The sequence below is a fragment of the Giraffa tippelskirchi genome, chromosome X (genome assembly GCF_054371585.1).
Source record: "Giraffa tippelskirchi isolate mGirTip1 chromosome X, T2T-mGirTip1v1.2.pri, whole genome shotgun sequence".
Classification (NCBI taxonomy): Eukaryota; Metazoa; Chordata; class Mammalia; order Artiodactyla; family Giraffidae; genus Giraffa; species Giraffa tippelskirchi.
The window spans coordinates 48434557-48455124 of NC_137289.1; the positions used below are offsets into that span (position 1 = coordinate 48434557).

The 20568-nt window shown below is 49.7% G+C and overlaps 1 protein-coding gene across 19 annotated transcripts in view; it reads right to left on the bottom strand.

Moving 5' to 3' along the window:
* The window catches only part of TMEM164 (transmembrane protein 164), a 237235-nt gene that overhangs the window by 55471 nt on the left and 161196 nt on the right, over nt 1-20568 (bottom strand). For 13 of the 19 annotated variants that reach the window (XM_081567297.1, XM_081567298.1, XM_081567305.1 and 10 more), the window contains 2 exons: nt 10091-10191; nt 4052-8408 (listed from right to left, as the gene is read on the bottom strand). In XM_081567297.1, the coding sequence (XP_081423423.1) occupies nt 8202-8408; nt 10091-10191 (308 nt within the window). In that variant the 3' untranslated portion in view covers nt 4052-8201. Of the gene's footprint in view, nt 1-4051; nt 8409-10090; nt 10192-20568 lie in introns of those variants that run through there. The other 6 variants (XM_081567294.1, XM_081567308.1, XM_081567309.1 and 3 more) reach the window with 1 other exon arrangement.

Genomic DNA, 20568 nt, shown 5'->3' on the forward strand with positions numbered 1-20568 from the left:
CTACTCCTGCTCATCTCTGGCAATGAGCAGCCCCAGAGATCCCCAGGGAAGCAGGCTGAGCCGTCTGGCCAGGCTCTGGTTGGGAAATAAAGAAACCAGAGCTGTTGGGGGTGGCTGGCCTGGCTTGTCTGGCTCTCTCGCTGTCAGTTGGCACAGTGGGCTTCCCTATGTAGGTGCACTCTGTCTCCTTTCTCTCGCCCCATGAAACATCTGCCCCAAGAGAGAGCTCAACAAAGGGGGCTCCCTCGGGTCAGGAAGCTGAAAGTTTGCCTGGCCTGGGTGGATGCTGGCAGGGAAGAAAGAGGATGGAGTGTCAGGAGACTAGATGCTAAAAGTTTAGGAGTTTTTCCAAATGGCTTTTCTATACCAGGAGGGTGACTCTCGTGGAGAAGAGGAAGAAGAATCAAAAGTTAACAATGACGGTATTTCAGTGACTCTAAGATACTTCAGGTTGAAAGATGGCTGCTATTTTATGTACTACTGAAAAAGTTGCCGATTAAACTGTCATGCCACTGACTTTAAGGTGCATCCCAAATCTGGAGATATTAAAATTATATTTTTAGAAAGTGTCTTAGCATCAATGAAATACAGAAAAAAAAATGCCTTAAAACTGAGGTTATCAGTCTCTTACACACCCCACAGACCCCAACCACACACGGCACAAGAAAGCACAGTGGGTGAGTATAGTCAAAAGCCCAAGCAACTCCTGCACTCTAAGAACAAGCCTAGTAACCACACCGCCTGGAAATAGGACCCCCTTACACTGGACAGGACATTGCAGTTTATAAAGCTCTCTCACACTCATTTATCTCACTTGATGTCTCACCTGGAGTTCAGAGAGGTCTGACTTTGCCAAGAGGACCTGGGACCTAAGAGCGGATGGAGAGCCAGGACCACAGCTCCCATCTGCTGAGCTCCACTGCAAGACTCTTCCAACGACTACAGAATGAACACTACCTCAGAGAGGGTAGAAGACAGACTAGTGAGGGTGTAATGAAGTGACTTTTAAACCCTTTTCCCAATGAAACTACTTACAGAATCTCAGTGTACAAAGCAGAATAAACGTGGAGTTGTTTTGGGTGAAACAAGGGGAAAGGCCGGAACCTAACCCACTCTGACCCCACCCAGCCCTCATCCTGAGATGGCCCCTCAGACAGCTCCCCCGAGTTCCTGAAACTCGAAGGAACAATCGCCGAACCTCTGGGGTAAGGGGGCTTCAGCTCTCTTGGTAATATTCTTTTTTCAAAGCTGGATTTAGACATTCTTCTTCATAACGTTTTGGCATGTCTTAAAATTTTCATTAAAAGATGGCACTGGTATCGATGGGCAGGTCAAAGAGCTGACTCACAGCCCGGAAGCTTAAAGTCAGAACAAAACCAAACAAAAAGTTTGCTTTGAATTATGAGCTGGGCTGAGGCCTGGGTATTGAGATTCTTTGTAAAGCTCCCTAGGTGATTCTAATGTGAAGGAAAATTTACAAGCCCCTGTATCAGCAGCATCCTGTCAGTTCCAACACTTGGGAAATCTGAGGGTGTCCTGGACCACACAGGAAGGCCTCTAGGGGGCAGAATACTGGAGAGTCCTGGGTCTTCCTAAAAACATAAGGAGACTGGGGACTCCTGGTAACTAGGGAAGGAGCAGCTGAAGGGACAGTAAAGTGGGCAGTACCTCTTACAGGCCCCTAGATGGAGTGGGAAGGGAGGGAAAGGTGGCAGAGAACAGGGAGAACTGGCAGCTGGAGCAGAGGTACAGCTGGGGATGGGTCATTTGTCAGCCTGACATCTGTGGGTCTCTGTCCCTCCACTGGCCTTGGCAAACCAGGACAAGGGGAAAACGCATTGGGGGATCAGGTTGTAACCATTCAAGCGGCTCCCTGTGCCTCAGAGGTAACACATTCCATGAGCTAGTGGGGCTTTTGCCACATAAACACCAACTCTGCCTATGTGCCCCGCGGAGTGGAAGGGGGACCCTGGAGGGGATGAACAGCTGCAAGGGATGCGGAAAAGCAGTTGCTGCTTCGCCCACCCCCAACCAGAGGTCTAGAGAAGAGTCAGGAGAAACATATGCTGTCTCTGTTCTCTATCCTCACAACGCTGCCTCCTCAGCCCGAATCCTGGCTACCCGCAACCCATAAAGAGGAGCAAGATGGGGGCCCTCCAGCTGGAGCTTGAGGTACCCAGGCCAAAGGCACAAGGCCCCATGCAGGAGAACTCAAGAGATGGGCCATAGCTTGTGTGGCCAAGGTGTCTCACTCAGGTAACCATGGTGCCTCCCACCATTTTGCAAAACTCGGGGATAAGAGCATGGTTCACAGAACACATTCCAAGAACCAGGTCCTTGCCCTCAAGGAGCTCACCATCTACAGAGGGACAGAGCACCTGGATGAATTCCAAAATGGGGAGGCAAAGCGGTGTCCTGGAGTGAGCACCAGGGGCTGCAGGAGCTGAGTGGAAGAGTACCTGATGCATACTGGAGCTCAGGGAAAACTGCATGCAGGAGCCTACACTGCAGCTGAGTGAGACCTTTGGACAAGCAGGGAGATGGGGGTAGCTGAGAAAACAGCGCGAAGAACAAGGCAAAGAAGTGGGAAACCACAGGGCATGACCAAGGGGAGTTCAATATGGCTGGAACAAAGGGTCTGCTATGGATGGGTCTCCATGGAACATGGAGGTGAGGAGATGAAACCTAGGTGTTTACAAGGCCCCAGGGAAGTGACGCAGTCAGATCTCCACTGGAAACTGTGGCCTGCAGTAGAGTGAACAGAATGGAGCCGAGACCTTCGGCAGGCGCAGACGCGTGAGCCTCGGGGAGAGGACACACGCAGAAGGGCCACAGGACCACCTTCTCTAACCTCCCTCTGGCAGCCTCTGCCCCTGGGCCAGCCCTGGCCTGGCCCTGTGCAGCACCATCTTGTTTACTTGTAGGTCTTTCAGGCCAGGGTCAGGTAGGTCTGCTGGCAGCAGAAGAAAAGATGGGCCTGAGTCCCCTGCCTCAGCACTCACGTGGTCCACCTTCTGCAGCACTGCCCGGGTTCTCCTCCCGTTCCTCTCAGACTTGGGGCCCCCTGCTGAGGGTCTGCCCAGTCATCCCAGCACCTGAGATGGGTCAGGGTGCTGAGCACCTAAGCTCTGGAGCCTCACAAAACCAGCTCCTAGGCCAGCTCCTCCACTGGTTAGCTCTGAGTCCCAGTTTTCTCAGTGTCTGCCTATACCACAGGGACAGCACAAGCAGTCCACTCACCGTGCTTTTGAGGGGATCACATCCTGGAAGGCATGTGGAGGGACTTAGTGCCCTGAGTGTCACATGGGTGCAGCTATAGTTTTACTGACAGAGAACCTGGGGTCACAAGCAAATGAGAGACTTGCCCAAGCCTGTGGTTTTGTGGTCCAGGATGGCAGGGCCCATCCACTCTGAAGGCCAAGGCTTCTGACTCCTGGCCAATGAAGGAAGCCCATTTGCACTGGAGGCCACTGTGGCTAGTTGTGTCCCCTGCAGAAGCAGCTGCACCAGCAAAAGTCTGAGTACAGCGTCTCTCCGGTGTGAAGGTGGGCACGGCTAATCACAGTCACCACGGGGTTCTCGGTCGGGAGCCCTAGAAAGCCAGGTCCAGCTGTTCCCCAGGGGCAGGATTACCTCCACATGGCACGGTCTGACCTGTCAGCCTTGGCCCTGTGCTGAACAGAGCTGGCCCCCGAGAAACTTGGTATGAAGGAGCCTGATTGCATCTGGTTTTAGAGCTGCCTCCTGTAGTTCACTCCTCTAGCGCACGTGGGGTCCCTTGAGGCCAGCAGATGTCCCTAGCCAACAAGCCCTGTGAAGAGCATAAGGCCTGCTGGGTCCCTGGTGGCCCTGGTGGCAGCAGGCAGTGGGGGGGGGGGTTCAAGGCCACGCGTCTTGAGCCATGCGACTCCGGGGGCAGAGCTGTGCTGAGCAAGCCCACTGCCCCATGGTGGCCCTCCACAGCCTGGATGGCCAATGGCCCCTTTTGTCTACTTTTCAAAGCAGGAGCCCTTCTGAGAGGCTTCTGGGAAGCAAGGCCAAGACTCGTAGGTTCTCACAAATCTTTTAATAACAGTAAATGAAGGAAACATTTAACAGTGAGTGCCATGGTGAGGGTTCCTTTTCACTCAGGGATCTTCAACAACAGAAACACCTCAATCTAACATTCAGAGTGCGAAGTACACAAATTAATGACCATTTATTTCCAAAGGTGACTGCAGAAACCATTTTGGTACAATCAAAAGGGTTTTACAAAACAGAGAAAACATTACAAAATGCCCCAAGAGGTGAACAAACTGGCAGGGGCACAGAGCACCCAAGAAGCAGCTTGGCAAAAGTACTCATCTACTCATCTTGCAGCTGGTTAGGGGACTCACAAAAACTGGTTCTCCAAGGGAGTCACTGTGGGGGCGAGCGCCAGGGAGGGGGTCTGCCCAGGACATAGCAATCTCCCCTTGAGAATGAGCAAGGACTGCGGTGGGGGTGGGGGCGGCAACAGAGGCAGCGCCAATTTCCTGGCAGAAAGAATTACAAGTTGAACTATCTTATTCTCTCTACCACAATAACACCAATAGAAATGCAGAATTCTTCCAAATGTAATACAAAACTGACACCAAAAGAAAGCAGGTTTCCAAAACAATAGTTTGGCTTGAAATGACTGTTTTGTTTTCTGTGTGTTTCGTGCCACGAGTAGCTAACCAGTGTAGAAAATGTCACGAGAGCAACAATAAGCGACTAGGTTTTCCTGAGCACAAGGGACTCACTGTATGTACAGAAGAGGAAGGCTCATTCCCACTTACGGACCCTCCCCACCCTCAGAGGGCAGGGCAGCCTATGCAGTGAGGACGCCCCTCCCCATAGTCTGGGGCTTTGCTCCCGATGCCCTCCCTGAGGCCTGCTCCCCATTTACCAAAACCAGCACCAGTGTCTTGCCTTACAGTGGCCATACCAGCCCTTCTCCCCTCGCCCGCCTCCCCATCTCCCCTTCAGATGACCAATATCTGCAAATCCAAGGAAGTCTTTTTTGGCCAAGATGTGTGTGTGGGGTGGGGGGGTGACGAACGGTCTTCCACTAGCCCCCCTAACACCAGTGCCACGCTGACAACCTGCTCTCTGTGTGCAGCTGTGTCTGCCCCACAAAACAGTGCACCGAAGTATCAATGACCACAAACTGCAAAACCCTGAGGGAGGCTGCAGTCGAAGGGATGGTCTGAGAGCTGGGCTTGAGGTACCAGATGGGAAAGGGCCCCAACTCCTCACCCCCACATCATGGCCACCCTGCCCGCAGCTTCCGTGAATGCTGAGAAGTCAGTCCCGAGAGAGAGAGAGAAGATTGAGTCAGGGAAACTGAGTCTATAGCTTCCTCACAAGCTGACGGAGGAATGCATCATTGGCCCTCCAGAAAGAAGATGGACAAGATCATCTTTGGTGTGCAGAACCAGATAGAAGGGGTGGGGGGTGGGGTGGGGTGGGGCTACAAGCAGGTGGGACAATCTCTCTTTTATTTGGAGCTGATGCCGTAAGTTGGCCAGCTTAACAGACTGTTCTCATTGGCTCAGATCCTCAGCCGAGGCTACCTAGGGGCTGGAGGGCATACTCCTTTTCCCTTTCCAGGGCTGTTGTAAAAGAAATTGTCCACTTCTACAAACACCCTCCCAGACACACATGGAGCTCCCACATGCTGGCAAATGGCATATGGAAACTTGGCCAGGCTGGCTGGGGAAGCTCCTTGGCACGGACAGCAGAGCCCCAGGGAGGCGCAGGAAAGCCTGGCCCCATGGTGGTGGGGGCCACCCTCCAAGACAGGCCACCGAGGGTCAGGCCAGGTCACCTCTCCACGTGAGCCTGGCCCAAGGGAAGAGTCAGGTATAGACCAGTTCAGATGCCTGCTGCTCCCCAACACCTCACAGGCCATGACTCCCTGTGGACCCAGTAGACAGGGCTTGCTCTCTGTTCCCTTCCCCTCCATGTTTCTGAGCCCACCTGGCCCCCATAAGCAGTGCATCCCCCCTTCCCCGGACAGGTGCACCTGCTGCTGGCCTGGCCAAGCCAGGCACATGGCTTACACTTTCTTCTTTCCTGCAAAGCAGAAGTGAAGTGCCAGCCAGCCGGGGCACTGAGCCATAGCCAGGGCAAAGACGAGCTTTTGGAGGCAGGCCAATGTGAGGAAAGCGCGAGCTGACTGGCACCCCGCAGCAGGCCGGAGACAGGGAGGAAGACAGCGCTCTGCCACTGTGCCCTTGGTGGCGCAGCGTCTGTGCCACCCAGGCTGCTGGCCCCCAGCTGAGGCAGAGATTCCAGCACAGCACAGGACAGACCCTCAGGGGCTCCTCCTATGACCTCACTCCAACCTTTTATTTTATCCTGGCCTCCTTGGCCACGCCCATGCACAGCCAGTACGTAGGGTGAAACCAGCCACTCAAGAGGTACCTCTTCTGGTGGCAACCCAGAACATGCCCTCCTCCTGCAACCCCACACCCTGGGGATTGATGGCATCAATGCCAGCGTCCTTCTGCAAAGAGATGGGCCCCTCCATCGACACTTCCCCTGGCCTCGCCCTGCTAGAAGAGACTCTCCTCCATTCTGCTGCCTCCAGTAAGTCCACTTGCTAAAATAATAACTACTGAGTCACTGAAACTCAATCTAGGTCCGAAACAGTAACACCTGGAATACTGAACTGGCCTAGGGCAAGTGGGTTGCCTAGACTGGGAGACAGGGTGGGGGAGGGGGCAATCAGAGAAGGTCACAGAACTAGCTTTTCTGTTATTAAGTAACCTCTTCTTAGTAAGTGCTGACAAACAGTCAGCAAATGCTACCACCTCCCTTCTTGAGGTCCATGTATGACTGAGGCTATCCTGCAGCCAAAGGTCTTCCTTTTTGAGCACTTGAACCTCCAACCAAGAGGACCTGATTTTTTGGTACCTGTCTTTCAATCTAGACATGTGCTATCGGGGTGGGGAGCATGTGACGTCCCCCCTCCACCAAACAATTCAGCTCTGATGCTGGCTGCAGTGATGACATCTAGTCTTAGGGAAACAATATTGCAGGACCTGTATCCTCCCAAACCTAGGATGCTCATATATCCTGTAAAACCACGAAATGGATCGACAGGTGTCCTCCAGAGACAGGCCTTAATTCAAGGATTCTCTGAAGTCAAACATCCCAAAACAAATGAACAAAGAAACAAAATCCCAAAAGCCAAAAAAGCCCAACTCTAGCTCATCTTTCCCTGAAGCTGCCTTTAAAGAGAGAGAGAGAGAGCATTTAAGAGGCACTCAAAATTAAAATGTCATCTGTTACCAACATTAAACTAAAAGCAAGCCTATGATTCAAATCACAGTTTTCTCAAGTTACCACTTCTGTTGATTAATTTCTATGCTCACTTCTGACCAGGATATGGGTCAGTTCTCAGCTCTCAAGTAGAATCTCCCTAAGGTCCCAAACTAGTATTAGCTGTGGATATTTTGACCTAGTTCCCTTTGGATCTGCTGTTGCAACAGCACTTATGGGCCTCAGTGGAATCTAGCCCCTCGGATAGTAGCACTCCTAAACCCCACCTCTGGCAGTATCTGGAGGGAGTGACTGGTTGGCTGCTTGCTTTAAGTCATGGAACACCAGTGGGAAGAATCTGGCCAGTTCTATTTTGGCCATGAGCTGGGAAATCCCTTGGCTCTTGGCTTGCCGCTGGTATAGAAACAAGGCCTCGGTCCCCTTACGGTGGGGGATGTGCTGGAGACAAAAGGGGACCCTAGCGTAAGCCTGGAGATCCCTGGCAGTGGAGAAATCAAACACAACCGCATCTCATCACTTTGATGCCAAAAGAACTACTGCTTGTTGTTCCCTTTCTCCTCAACCAGCTGTTGTTAAAGCACCAACAAGCAGAGTGAAAGCCACTGACTACTGTCTCACCACGTAAGGCTATAAGGAGCAGGGAGAGAGAGCCCTCAGCACTACAGCCCAGGCTCCAGGAGCCATCCTGGGGGAAGAGGTGGGGAAGGAAACATGTTGGAAGAAAGGGGCAGAGAAGAGGGAAAAAGAAATACACTGAACGAGCTACTGCCCTCTCCCATGATTTCACCAAGAACTGGGTGTCCTAGAAGTCAAGTCAGGACTTGTTTCCTCAAGGGGAGAAAAAAACCAGAACAAAACCCCAAACAAAACAAAACAAACGAACAAACAAACAAAAAAAAACACAAGCACCTTCAGTCTATTTTCTTGGCTGGAAGCCGGAGCAAATCCAGCAGATATTTACACAAGGGCCCAGCCATGTATGAGAACAGGATGACCAGCTTCCCGTGGGTCATGGTCATGAGAGTCTGGTGTCCCGAGGCCCAGATGCGGTACCAGGGGCCGTAGAATGGGTCTGAGATGGCCGGACACAGCATGTTGTTCAAATTCACTTCGGTGACCTGCAGGGACAAGGGAGGTAGAGTGAGCGTTCACCATCCTGAGGCTTTCTCTGGCTTCTGCCAGTTCAGCCGTGTCTACCTAAGGGGGACTAGACAAGGAGGGATTGACAAATCCCCACCTGTTCATAGCGGGATCTTTCTCCCCTAAGTTTGGGTCATGGCTAGAGCCCTTTGGAGGTGATGGAGGAGGCCATCCAGTGGAAAAGCTGGTCTTGCCTTTGGATTGGGCCCAGAGTCCGTTGACGTTCCTAAGTATTTACTATGTGCCTAGACCTGGAGAGGTGTTATGGGATAAGAGAGCCATCAGCTGCATGGTCCCTGCCTCTGCGTAACTAGGAACCAATCAAATTGGGATGATCAGTCTACCACAGCTGACCTCAAACCAGACGGTGCTCACTGGCTCTTGCCCACCATAAGATCTGAGGCGTGTACAGAACAGGGGCGGCAGAGTCCTCAGATAAGATACGATGAGGGAAGTCACACTATTCTGAATGGACTCATGAAGGATGGATGGGAGTAATAAGGAATGGAGTGAACAGAGCCTCCCATGTAGGAGGCATAGCCTGAGCGAGGTCTGGAGGTGAGGCTGAGCATGGGATGTATGGTGACATGGAGACACTGACTCCTGCGGAATCAAGGAGTCACAGTGGAGACAGGTGTGAAGGTAAGGGCGTGATGGTCACACTGCTTCCTTCCGAGAGCACAGGAAGCATCCGTGCTATTGGCAAGGAGCTCAAACTACCCCCGGGCCAACCGGAACGGAGCAACACACCAGGGTGGGGAAGAGAAAATGACTGCTTCGACAAAGGCACTGGTGACATCAGTTACGTGCCCTAGTCCAGCCAGGTCCGCAAGACTCCACGCGGCTAACGGTACATTTAATGCTGCTCGCATACAAAACCAGATATGCCACTCCTGCCCCGAGGACAGCCACGACAGCTGCCTTCCAAAGTCCTTCAAGCCCATTCTTCTTAAAAACAAGTCCTCCCCACCTCTCAAGAGAGGTGGAGGGTTTGTGCCGTGTCACACACGAGTGGAGAACACACTGCCCTCAAGGAAAACATGACTCACCCAGAGCAGTGGCAAAGCCAGGACTTGAACTTGGGTCTCCCTACCCAAGCCCCAGCCTATTGCTACTCACTTTGCCACCAACAGATACACCACCTGGGCACCGAGCAATCCTGGGCTCTGGATAACTCAACTGCTGAGTCCAGCTATCAGCCACACTCCAGGTAGGTCTGAACATCTCAGAAGGCCACGGGGGTCACCCGACACCACACTTCCACTGGCCACGCAGCTTTGGGCCTGGTGGTAGGCCTAGAACGGACCCAAGGTCAGAAGCCTCCCCCAGGGCCAGGGTTAGGGTCCTGCCTCCCACGCAGGCCACAGCAAACCACTGTCCAGTGCAGCACACTATTTCCGACCCAAGTGGCCATGAGTGAAGGGCCTCCTTGCCTCTCCAGGGATGAAAGAAACAGTCATTACTGAAGGATTCAGAAAGCTCTTTGGAGAGGCCAAAGCTGTGGACTGTAAATCAGCAACCCAGACACAACAATCTGACAGTGTGGCCTTTGGCATCTCGTATTTTCAAAACAAAACGATATACCAGCGCCAGCCAGGATTATCAAGATTTATGAAGAACTCCAAACAGAAGGGATAGAATGGGATAGAACCAAGCTTACCAGGCCCAGGATCTGCAAGACGCTGAAGTGGTAGAAGAACATGAGGCCAGTTGAGAGAAGGGCCCACCGGAAACTGCTGAGGGGCTCCGGGGTGTAAGCACCTGGAGAAAAAGGGACATGGTGAGACAGCAGGGGTGGTGATCCTTCTCCTCCCCCACCCCCCGAGGGTGCAGGTGTTGAGGCCACAGCCGCCATCTGCTGTTTTACCCACTCTCACTGCCCTGCGACAGCTGCTCAATAGACGGCCCCACTGATTAGCTGGGTGACTCTTACCACCTCTTCCCAACCTCTGTTCTGCCACATAATGCTGGGGCCATTCCAGAGAGGCTTTCTTAACTTCTGTTATAATAGTAACACAGTTGGCCCTTGGTATCTACAGATTCCACATCTCCGGGTTCCACCAATTGGATTGGTCCTCATGGTTGGTTGATCTTGTGGGTTCCACATCCGCAGATGCAGACAGCCAAGTGTATTACACCATTTTATGTGAGGTGCTTGAGCATCCTTGCATTTTCGTATCTGCAGGGGTCCTGGAACCAGTTCCCCTCGGATACTGAGGGACAATTGCATATGCTCACTAAAGGAAATTTCGAAAATGTTAAAAAGGTAGAAATGAGATGGAGGAAAAGAAGAAACACACCCCCAACACTCTACTAGCTGAATGTGACCACTGTTAGAATCTGGTGTGTCTCCTTGGTTCTTTTTTCCTTGGAAGTTTCTTTTCTTTCTTCTGCTGATTACGGATTGGAATTTTACTGTATACATAATTGCACAGCCTTCATTTTCACCTTTATTCTAATCAGTCCCTCATGTTTCTAAAGAGAACCATCATTGAGGAAGTGTGGCATGGTGGTTAAGCATGCTAACTTTGATGTCACACAGATTTGGTTTCAAACCTGGATGCTATCACTTACTGCCTGTTTGACCCAGGAAATGTTCTTTAAAGTCCGTGTTCCTCACTTTACTTGTCTCTAAAATGGCGCTACTTCCAAGAGTAGTTGTGAGGAGTAAAGGAAAGAATATGTTGAGAGCTCTCAGTATGGAATCTGGTGCAATGAAAGTGTTCAGTATGTGTCAGGCACTGTCATTATTGCATTGTTATTATTATCATTCAGATAACTAAAGAATGTGCCATATCCAGTTATCATGCCATTTCCTGATCTTTAGACAACTCTCTCCCACTGGAACAGCAAAAATTATGTATTTGTCCTCTATCCTCACTCAGAACTCCCATCCCAGTAGGCTTGGGTATATGCTAGACCTTGCAGAGTAGGGGAATGGCTCATAGAATGCTCTGGGTGCAGGCATCCTATAATGGGGGTACTCCACAATGAAAGAAACGTGGAATGCTCATCTCAAGCAAGTAGGCAGCAACAGAAGGAGAAGTACTTTCCCAAGTCAGTCTTTCACGGATCCATCCACTTATTCACCAGGTATTAGACACCTATTATATTCTAAGCCCTGTGCCAAGCATTGGGGATAGGAACATAAAGGAGGTGGGCTCCCTGCCGCCTCAGACTCATGATCTGGTGGAGGCATCAGACAAGCTAGGCAACAGTGAGAACCCGGAGCGATGACCCAGGTCTGTGCCATGTATAATGGGGGGATGGAACTCACCTTGGCAGAGGGGTCACAGTGCGGAGTCCTACAGGACAAATGGGACTAAAAGAGGGGCCTAGGAAAGCAGACATTTCTGGGAGTGAGCCAATTCACAGAACTATGGGGACACACTGAGACTACAGAAGCTAGTGTGATGGGGCAGTGAGCAGGAATAGGCCTCAGAGGTTCATAGGGTTAGGCTGCTCCCAGCTGGGCCACATAGGACCTTAGGAGCCATGCTGAGGGCTCTGGGCTTCATTTTGTGCTGCAGGGTCATGACACTAAATGCCTGAAGCCTCAGGCAGGCAATTAACTGGGAGCACGGGAGTGACCGGGGACAATGAGCCATCAGGGATACTGGAGGCCAGCCAACTGGAACGGCCAGGCCCCTCCTGAAGAGGGCAGTCCCCACTCAGCACCACCCAATCCCTGCCCTACGGAGACATGGGCCCAGAGCTGACAGTGTTTTTACTTTTGTAAGAAAAGCCAGAAGTGGGGAACTTTCATACGGAATTTCCTGATTTTTAAATGTTGGCAAATAATTCAAAATGTTTTAAGAATGCTCAACAGACCAAACAAAACATGTCTTCTTGGATGGCTTTCAGCCCAGGGGTGGCCAGCTTCAAGCTCTGCTGCAGAGCCACAGAAAGCAGAAGAGAGTGTCTGCTTTGGGAAGCAGGAAAGTGAGGTTGATCATACGTGTGCTTGAAAAAGACCACCCTGGCCTCGGTGTAAGGGATGGGCTAGAATAGGTGGGGCAACCAAGAAAGAGACTGCTTCCAGAGCCCAAAGATGGAGGAGGATGGATGGCTTTAAAGATAACAACAGTGGCCCTGGCTTCTAGCTGGGCATCATTGGGTTGATGGTGCCACTTGCTGTGATGGAGAAGAGAGGAAAAGGCTGATTTGGGAGAGAAGGTGGAGAAATGAGGCCAATTTTAGACATGCTGGAATTGAGGCGTCCATGAAATACCCCAGTGAAAGTGTCTCTTGGGCTGCATGCACTCTGGGAAATACAGCGTGATGGGGGTGGCGGTGTGAGCACTGGAGCTGGGCAGACATGGGTTCTGAAATCCTGGCTCTGGTTGCTTAGCGACCTCACGGTCATGGGCCAGCCACAGTATCTCAAACTCAATTTCACTCATCTACAAAATAGGGTGTTGTGGCCTACTTCACAGGGTAGATAAGATCATTTAAGCCATGACTGGAGTGCCACATCTGGGATTTAACAAATGCTGATTATTTTCATTATGATATGAATGGCAATCTCGGTGAAAAGGAGAGGACAGAGCATCCAGCCACAGGTGTCATGAGCACAGGACAGTAATCAAAGTCACAGGAGCCTATACAGACAGAGCAAGGAAGAAAGCCAGAGGCAGAACACCAAAGTGGGGAGAGGGAGGAGAGGAGACAGGGTGACCGAAGCCTGCTGGGTCTTCGGGGAAGAAGCTCAGGCTTGCTCCGTGAACAAGGTGCCAGATCACTGCACACCTGAGGCAGAAAGCCCTTTGCGAGCGTCAGACTCATCTGTCCACTTTACAGATGGACAAACTGAGGCCAAGAGACGGGCAGCACCACAGCCAATGTCAACAGCAGAGTACTGGGCTCTCAGACAGTGCCAAGGGACTCCATGCCCTCACTGCCACCTCTCCAGACCTCCATCACACCACACAGTACTAGCTCTTTGTCTGCCCATCTAGATGCGGGCCTCAGAGTTGAGGACCAAGTGGGATTCCTTTCTGAGTTCCTTGCACCTAGCACAGCACTTGGGATGCACTTACATTGGTGCGTTTTCCTGTCTCCTGAGTGAGTGGGAACTGAGCACTGTGCTGTCATCCTGGCTGTTGACATGAAAGGGAAGAGGGAACCTGGAGGATCCACAGGTGCTTAGAACCCTGCTGAGCAGGTTTTCCCAGGTGTCCCTTCCCTCCAGCCTCTGCTTGGCTCCCCCTGGTGGCATCTGGGCAGTAGTGACAACCCTGTGCGTGGCGGTTGGGGGGAAGGGGGGAAAGGAAGGACCAGACAGGGAAGTATCCTCAGTCACGCTTCAGCAACCCTCCCCTGTTCTTCCCTAAAAGCCCTGTCCCCTGTCCCACCCTATGGTAAGGGGGTAGGGGGAAGGAGCCCTCAGGCACTGCCAGGGGGGCACGTGTCTCAGTGCTCTTACTGCCTCTAGCTGAAACCCCAACTTGACTACCATTCATTCTGTGTTGCATCATCCATCTCTAAAGAAGGCTGACAACCGAAGAATCGATGCTTTTGAACTGTGGTGTTGGAGAAGACTCTTGAGAGTCCCTTGGACAGCAAGGAGATACAACCAGTCAGTCCTAAAGGAAATCAATCCTGAATATTTATTGGAAGGACTGATGCTGAAGCTGAAACTCCAATACTTTGGCCACCTGATGGGAAGAGCTGACTCACGGGAAAAGACCCCGATGCTGGGAAAGATTGAAGGCAGGAGAAGGGATGATAGAGGATGAGATGGTTGGATGGCATCACTGATTCAGTGAACAGGAGTTTGAGCAAGCTCCAAGATGATGAAGGACAGGGAAGCCTGGTGTGCTGCAGTCCATGGGGTCACAAAGAGTCAAACACGACTGAACAACAACAAAATCCATCTCAAGTCAGACTATCAGGTCTCTGAGGCGCGGGCAGTTTCTGAATCACCACTTCACCTCCAGCACCAGATACACAGCAGGCACTCCAAAAACCATCACTGCTGCAAAGGGTGATACAGACTTTCTGGAGCATCTATAAACTCTAAACCTTTTGGCTCAACAATGTTACTTTGAGGACTGTTGTTGAATACCTCAAACACCCAGCCAACAGCCTTTATTTACACAAAGACATTTATACTTGCATGATGTACTGTACTGGGACATGGGAAACAAACCAGTAGGGGAGATAAGTAAACTTTGGTGCCTCAATATTATGCAATAGTCACTGCCATTCAAATGACAACCAGACAAACTATATACCTGTGCAGAAAAGTCCCCGGCACGTGATGCCAAGTTTAAGTGGCAGAACCAAACAGTATGTCAATGATGGGAAATGTGGCTTAGTGGTTTAAAACAAAGGCCTTATGGTCAGACAGCCTTGGGTGTGAGTACTGCCTCTGCCATGGCCTAGAGTGGTGACCTTGGGCAAATTGTGCCACCCCTCTAAGCCTGTTTCCTGTAGTAACGTCTATCTCTCAGGGCTGCTAAGTGGAGTAAGAAATATAAAAAAGTAAACACAGCAGCTAGCCTGGCACACAGATGGCAGCTGCTATTTTTATCATGGCAACCACAGACATCCAAAATCTCATAAAAGACTAGAAGGCAAGGAATCTTGTAAAGAGGTGAGCCTTTTCTATGAAGGGGGACTCTAACTGTGATTTCCTCTGCCTTTTCACTGCTGATGGATTTTTTCACTGCAAAGGTGACAAATATTCAATTTCTTAAAAAAGAAGAAAAAGAGAAAGCACCGTGAGAACAGAAGACCCAGTCTACACAGATATATGCAAATTGTATGCAAACACGCATCATTCTTTTTTTATATACCTGGATGTGGCCCCTGGGAAAATCTCAGTGAAAAACGAGTTTTCTTTTAAGGGAAAATAGAAGCTTAAGCACTTTCAGAAAAATTAAACACATAAAACTTTTTTTAAACTTCTAAGAAAAAATAAACGTGACATTTGCTGCTAGCATCTTCTATCCCAGGAGGATAGAAGCATTTCAGCTCTAAAGGTAGGGGGAGACCAAGATAATAGCTTTTTCTGAAATCGATATCTGCCAGAAGGAAGCTTTATGAGTGCTGGGAGAGATGTCAGTGTGCACCAGCAACCACGACAGACCCCCAGAGGCCTCTCCCAAGGGCCTGTTCTCTAGTCCTCTAATCCCAGATGGGAAGGCCTTACACCAAGGGGATGAGACAGGGCAAGGCGGCATCCTATTCACCAATCTTCTTCCCACTCCACTCAACTCATTCACTTTTACATGTTATCCATTCATTCAACATGGACTGGGTACATGTTGGGCAGACTCCATGCTAGGCAGTGGGGATGCGGAGGCACAAGCAGGCCTGTGAGCAATGAGACAGTGTGATAAGTTGTGCCTTGTGTGTGCGCGCTCAGTCATGTCCAACTCTTTGCAGCCCCCAGGCTCCTCTGTCCATGGAATTTTGCAGGCAAGAATACTGGAGCAGATTGCATTTCCTCCTCCAAGGGATCTTCCCAACCTAGGGATCAAACCCACATCTCCTGCATCAACAGGTGAGTTTTTTTTTTTTTTACCAGTAGTGCCACCTGGTAAGCCCGATAAGGTCAGCACCACTAAGTAATGGGCACACCGAGGAAAAGGAGCTGGAGAAGATAACAGTTGGGGTGAGTTTTGAAGAACAAGGAGAAGATGCGGACAGGAGATTAAATGAAGGAAAGAACATTCCAGGCAGCGAGTACAACCTGGGAAAAGGCATGGAGGCATGGAACAGCATGCTGTTTGCATGGAATCCCAAGCAGGTCTGTGTTGCTGGAGCATCAAGTGGGAGGGGGACATGTGCCAAGAAATGAAACTGGAGAGACAGGCAAGAGGGCTCAGGTCATGAAGAGCCTTGTCTGCTGTGCCTGGAAACTTGGCCTTTATCCTTTACACAAGAAGAAGCCACTGAGAGGTTTCAAACAGGCAAATGCAAGATCAGATTTTGGTTTCAGCTAGCTTGACTGCTCTGGCAGCAGCGTGGATGATGGGTGGGAGAAGGATAAGACTGAAGACCAGGTTGGGTGCCACTGCAGAGATGGATGACTTGGCGATTTGTTGGACATGGAGGAGGTTTCTAGGGTGACCTCCCCCCCAGGTCAGTGAGTTCGGTAACAGAGAGGAATCGATTTAGGGGAGAGGAGAGCTCAGGTTGGGGGCATGCTGATACTGAATGCCTACAGGGTACCCCAGGTTTAGAGCTCAGGAGAGGGAGATGGCCTGGAAACAGAGCCTGGGGTATGGGTAAGATCAACAAGGAAGAGTACATAGAATGAGATTCAAGGACCAAGGACAGAGCCTGAAGAACACCAATAGCTGCCAGGAGAAAGAAGATCCATGAGAAGACAGGACTGAAGACAAGATTAAAGACTCTAACAAGCCACATGTGGCAATTTCCATTTAAATGGGTTAAGATGAAGTAAAATTAGAACTTGGATTCCTCAGTAGCACCAGTCACATTTCAAGTGCTTGATAACCACACACGGCTAGTGGCTACCATACTGGACAGGGAAGAGATAGAACATTCCCATCATCACAGAAAACTATGCTGGGAACACACTTCCCTACAGAGTGCAATAAATACAACTATTTCCACTGGATTTGGCAACATGCTGATCCCTGGTGATCTTTGCTAGAGAAACTTCAGGAAAGTAGTGAGGCATGAGCTGAGTGGTAAAAGATTGAAGAAAAGCCTTCCACGTACATAAGGTAAGGAAGAGAATGCCAGGAAAAGGGAACAGGATATGCAAAGTTACAGAGAAATCATCAGCCACAGACACTCTCAGTGTCTCAATCAATTCTCTGAATGACCCTTTCACATCCCTTTGCTCTTTCATGATCTACCACTTGACACAAGGACCCTGCTTCATCTCTAGTACTGTAAAGCAGTCATTGGTTTTTTCCCCTTGGGCTCATATAGGAAGAATGTGAGCCAAGTTGCTCACTCGTGTCCAACTCTTTGGGACCCTATGGACTGTAGCCCGCCAGGCTCCTCTGTCCATGGGCTTCTCCAGGCAAGAATACTGAAGTGGGTTGCCATGCCCTCCTCCAGGGGATCTTCCCAACCCAGGGATGGAACTGTAGTCTCTTACATCTCCTTCACTGGCAGGGGTAGGAAATGTCTTTCTTTGCATTGTTGTTTCCAGACCACTGGCCTTCCTTTCTCTCGAAAACCCCACAACTACCATACTGTACCACCCACCGACTACCCTTCCCTTTTACAGCTGCCTACAGATGTACAGGTCATGGCTCTCAATATTCCTCAAGGATATTAGTACCTGGTTCAGTATCCATCTCTCTAAAAACACTACTGCTATAGCTCTTGATCATTTCAGTGTGTATCTAATAGGAACCCTCACCTCTCAGCTCCTCTCCTCAATGATTTTTGTCCCCATCTCACCTCAGCCAGTCATTCTCAAGGTCATGCCTGAGATCTTATAATTATGAATATCTGTAGCCCCTCATTAAGCCAAGTATTCCCTCTCCACCCACCACTTGTATCTTTCCAGCTGACCCCCTCTAACCTTGACCCCAACACTTCTTTGACCCCACTGGAATCTGTGATCCATGGGTCCTACCATCTTTTTTTTGCTGTCCCTCAAGTCCCTTCTCTCCTGCATTTCCATGGCCCATCACTCAAATGATCCCTTACCTACACCTCTGATGGCATGGCAACTCTCATTATGCCTGTACTCATCTTGAAAAAACCCTAGCCCAGCTTAAGTCAGTCCCAACCTGCTCTCCTCCCTTGCTTGCACCTACACAGTTGAATGTGGCTGGAGAAAAACAACAGTGCTGGCTGTTCTCATTTCAGTTTCATGATCACACACCTGAAGTGCATCTTTCGTGTTGCCAGGCAATCATAGTACACTCCCCCAGCCCATTCAATCTCTCAGGTCACAATTTAATATTGTCTCCTCTCTTCTCCGAGCTTCAATACTTGTATCCCATCCTCACTCTCAGATGACGACCCTGATTCCTACTTCACTGAGAAAAAAGAATTCAGACAAAAATTCCCATAAGCACTCATGATCACATCTAAGCACGTATCCACGTTGGTGCCCAATGTGCTCTGCCTTCACCCTGTTCCCGTGGATGAACCGCCCAGGATCCTGCCCAAGGCAGGCCTTCCCTTTTGTATCCCAATGCCATCCGCTCTTGCCTCCTCAATATTTCTCCAAAACTCTTTCCTCTTTCTCTTATATCAAGTTCCTCCTCTCTACAGGATTAGTCCCATTAGCATATAAACTAAACACACTGTAAATAACAGTTCCCATTGTAAAACAAACCCACACACACTTGACCTCATTTCAGCCCTGCACATTCCATTCCTCTGCTCATCTTTACAGCAAAACTCCTTGAGAGAATTCTCCATACCTGCCCTGTCTGATATGGTAGCCACTGCCATGCATTGAGATTAACACTGAGAGTTAACATTTGAGATTTGGCTAGTCTGAACTGAGATGTGCTATTAGTGTAAAAAACTACACTACTGGATTTTTCAAAGGATGTAAAATATCCCAGTAATAATTTTACAGATTATTCGGGAAGGATAATTAATTTTAGATATAGTGGGTTAAATATCAATTACATTATTAAAATTAATATCACCCATTTCTTTTACCTTTCTTTAGTGTGTCTACAAGGACATTTGATATCACTTATGTTGCTACCAAGCTTTTACTGGGCATCACTTGTCTATATTGCCATGTCTACAATTCCTCTCTTCCAGTTCTCTCTCAACCCGAGGTAATCAGACTTCCGCACCTACCTCCCCATTCCCACTCACCCCACCTCCACTGCACCAAAACAGCTCCTGTCCAGGTCACAAATAACCTTTCCATCACTAAATCCAATGGCCAATTCTCAGGCCTCATCTTAGGCACCCTCTGTGTCTTGCAACATTCTTCACTTGGCTTCTGGGATGCTGCTGTCTTAGCTCCTCCCACTCCTGCCTCACAGCCCGCTTCCTCTTGATCTCGGTTACTGCTTCCTCCTCAGCTCCTTGACCTCTAAACGATGGAGAGAATCAGGCTGCAGAACTCAAGAGCTTTTCTCTTCTCTACAGACTTTCATTCCCTAGGTTATGTCAACCAATCGCATGGCTTTAATACCTGCTGATGACTCCAACATTTTCATCTCAGTCTGGACCTCTGCCTTGAGTTCCAGGCTCACATAGCTCACAGTCTGCTCACTATCTGCACTTGGATATCTAAATGGGCGTCTTTCTCTTAAACCCAGCTTTTGATTTCGGCTTCTATGGTAGATTGTTACAGTACTGGTTTCCAGTATCCACACCCTTATGAATTCCTTTCCCACACTGATTTGGCCATATGGTCCATCTGGCTAAGCCAGGCAACTTGCTTTGATCAATGGGACTTCAAAAAGATGGGATCAGGGGCTTGATAAATTCTCATGCACTGGGGCTTGCCCTCTTGGAATGCTGCCCGAGACCCCCATGCCATGAAACGCCTTGTCAATAGAGAGGCCCAGCCATTCTAACTGTACCAGTTGAGTCCAGGCAGGACCAGTAAGTAGAAAAAAAATGTTTTAGCTCAGACAGCTATAGCAAAATACCATAAACTGGGTGGCTTAAACATTAGAAATTAATTTTTCACAGTTCTGGAGGCTGACAGGTCCAGGATCAAGGCCCCGGTAGACTTGTTTGGTGAGAACCCACTTCTCTGTCCACAGACAGACAACTTTTGGCTGTGTTCTCACATGGTAGAAGGAGCTAGGGAACTCTATGGCCTCTTCTCATCAAGGCACTAATCACAATTATGAAAGCCCCACCCCCATGACCTCATCCAACTCTAATTATGTTCCAAAGACTCCCACCTCCAAGATACCATCACACTGGAGGGTTAGGACTTCAACATATGAATTTCGGGGTTGGACACATATATTAAGTCCATGACAAAGAATTACTCAGTCAACCTACACAACTGTGAAAAAATAATAAGTCCTTGTTTTAAGCTACTAAGTTTGGGGCATGCTATACAACACTTCATGGCAAATAGATGGGGAAACAGTGGAAACAGTGGCTGACTTTATTTTTCTGGGCTCCAAAATCACTGCAGATGGTGATTGCAGCCATGAAATTAAAAGACGCTTACCCCTTGGAAGGAAAGTTATGACCAACCTA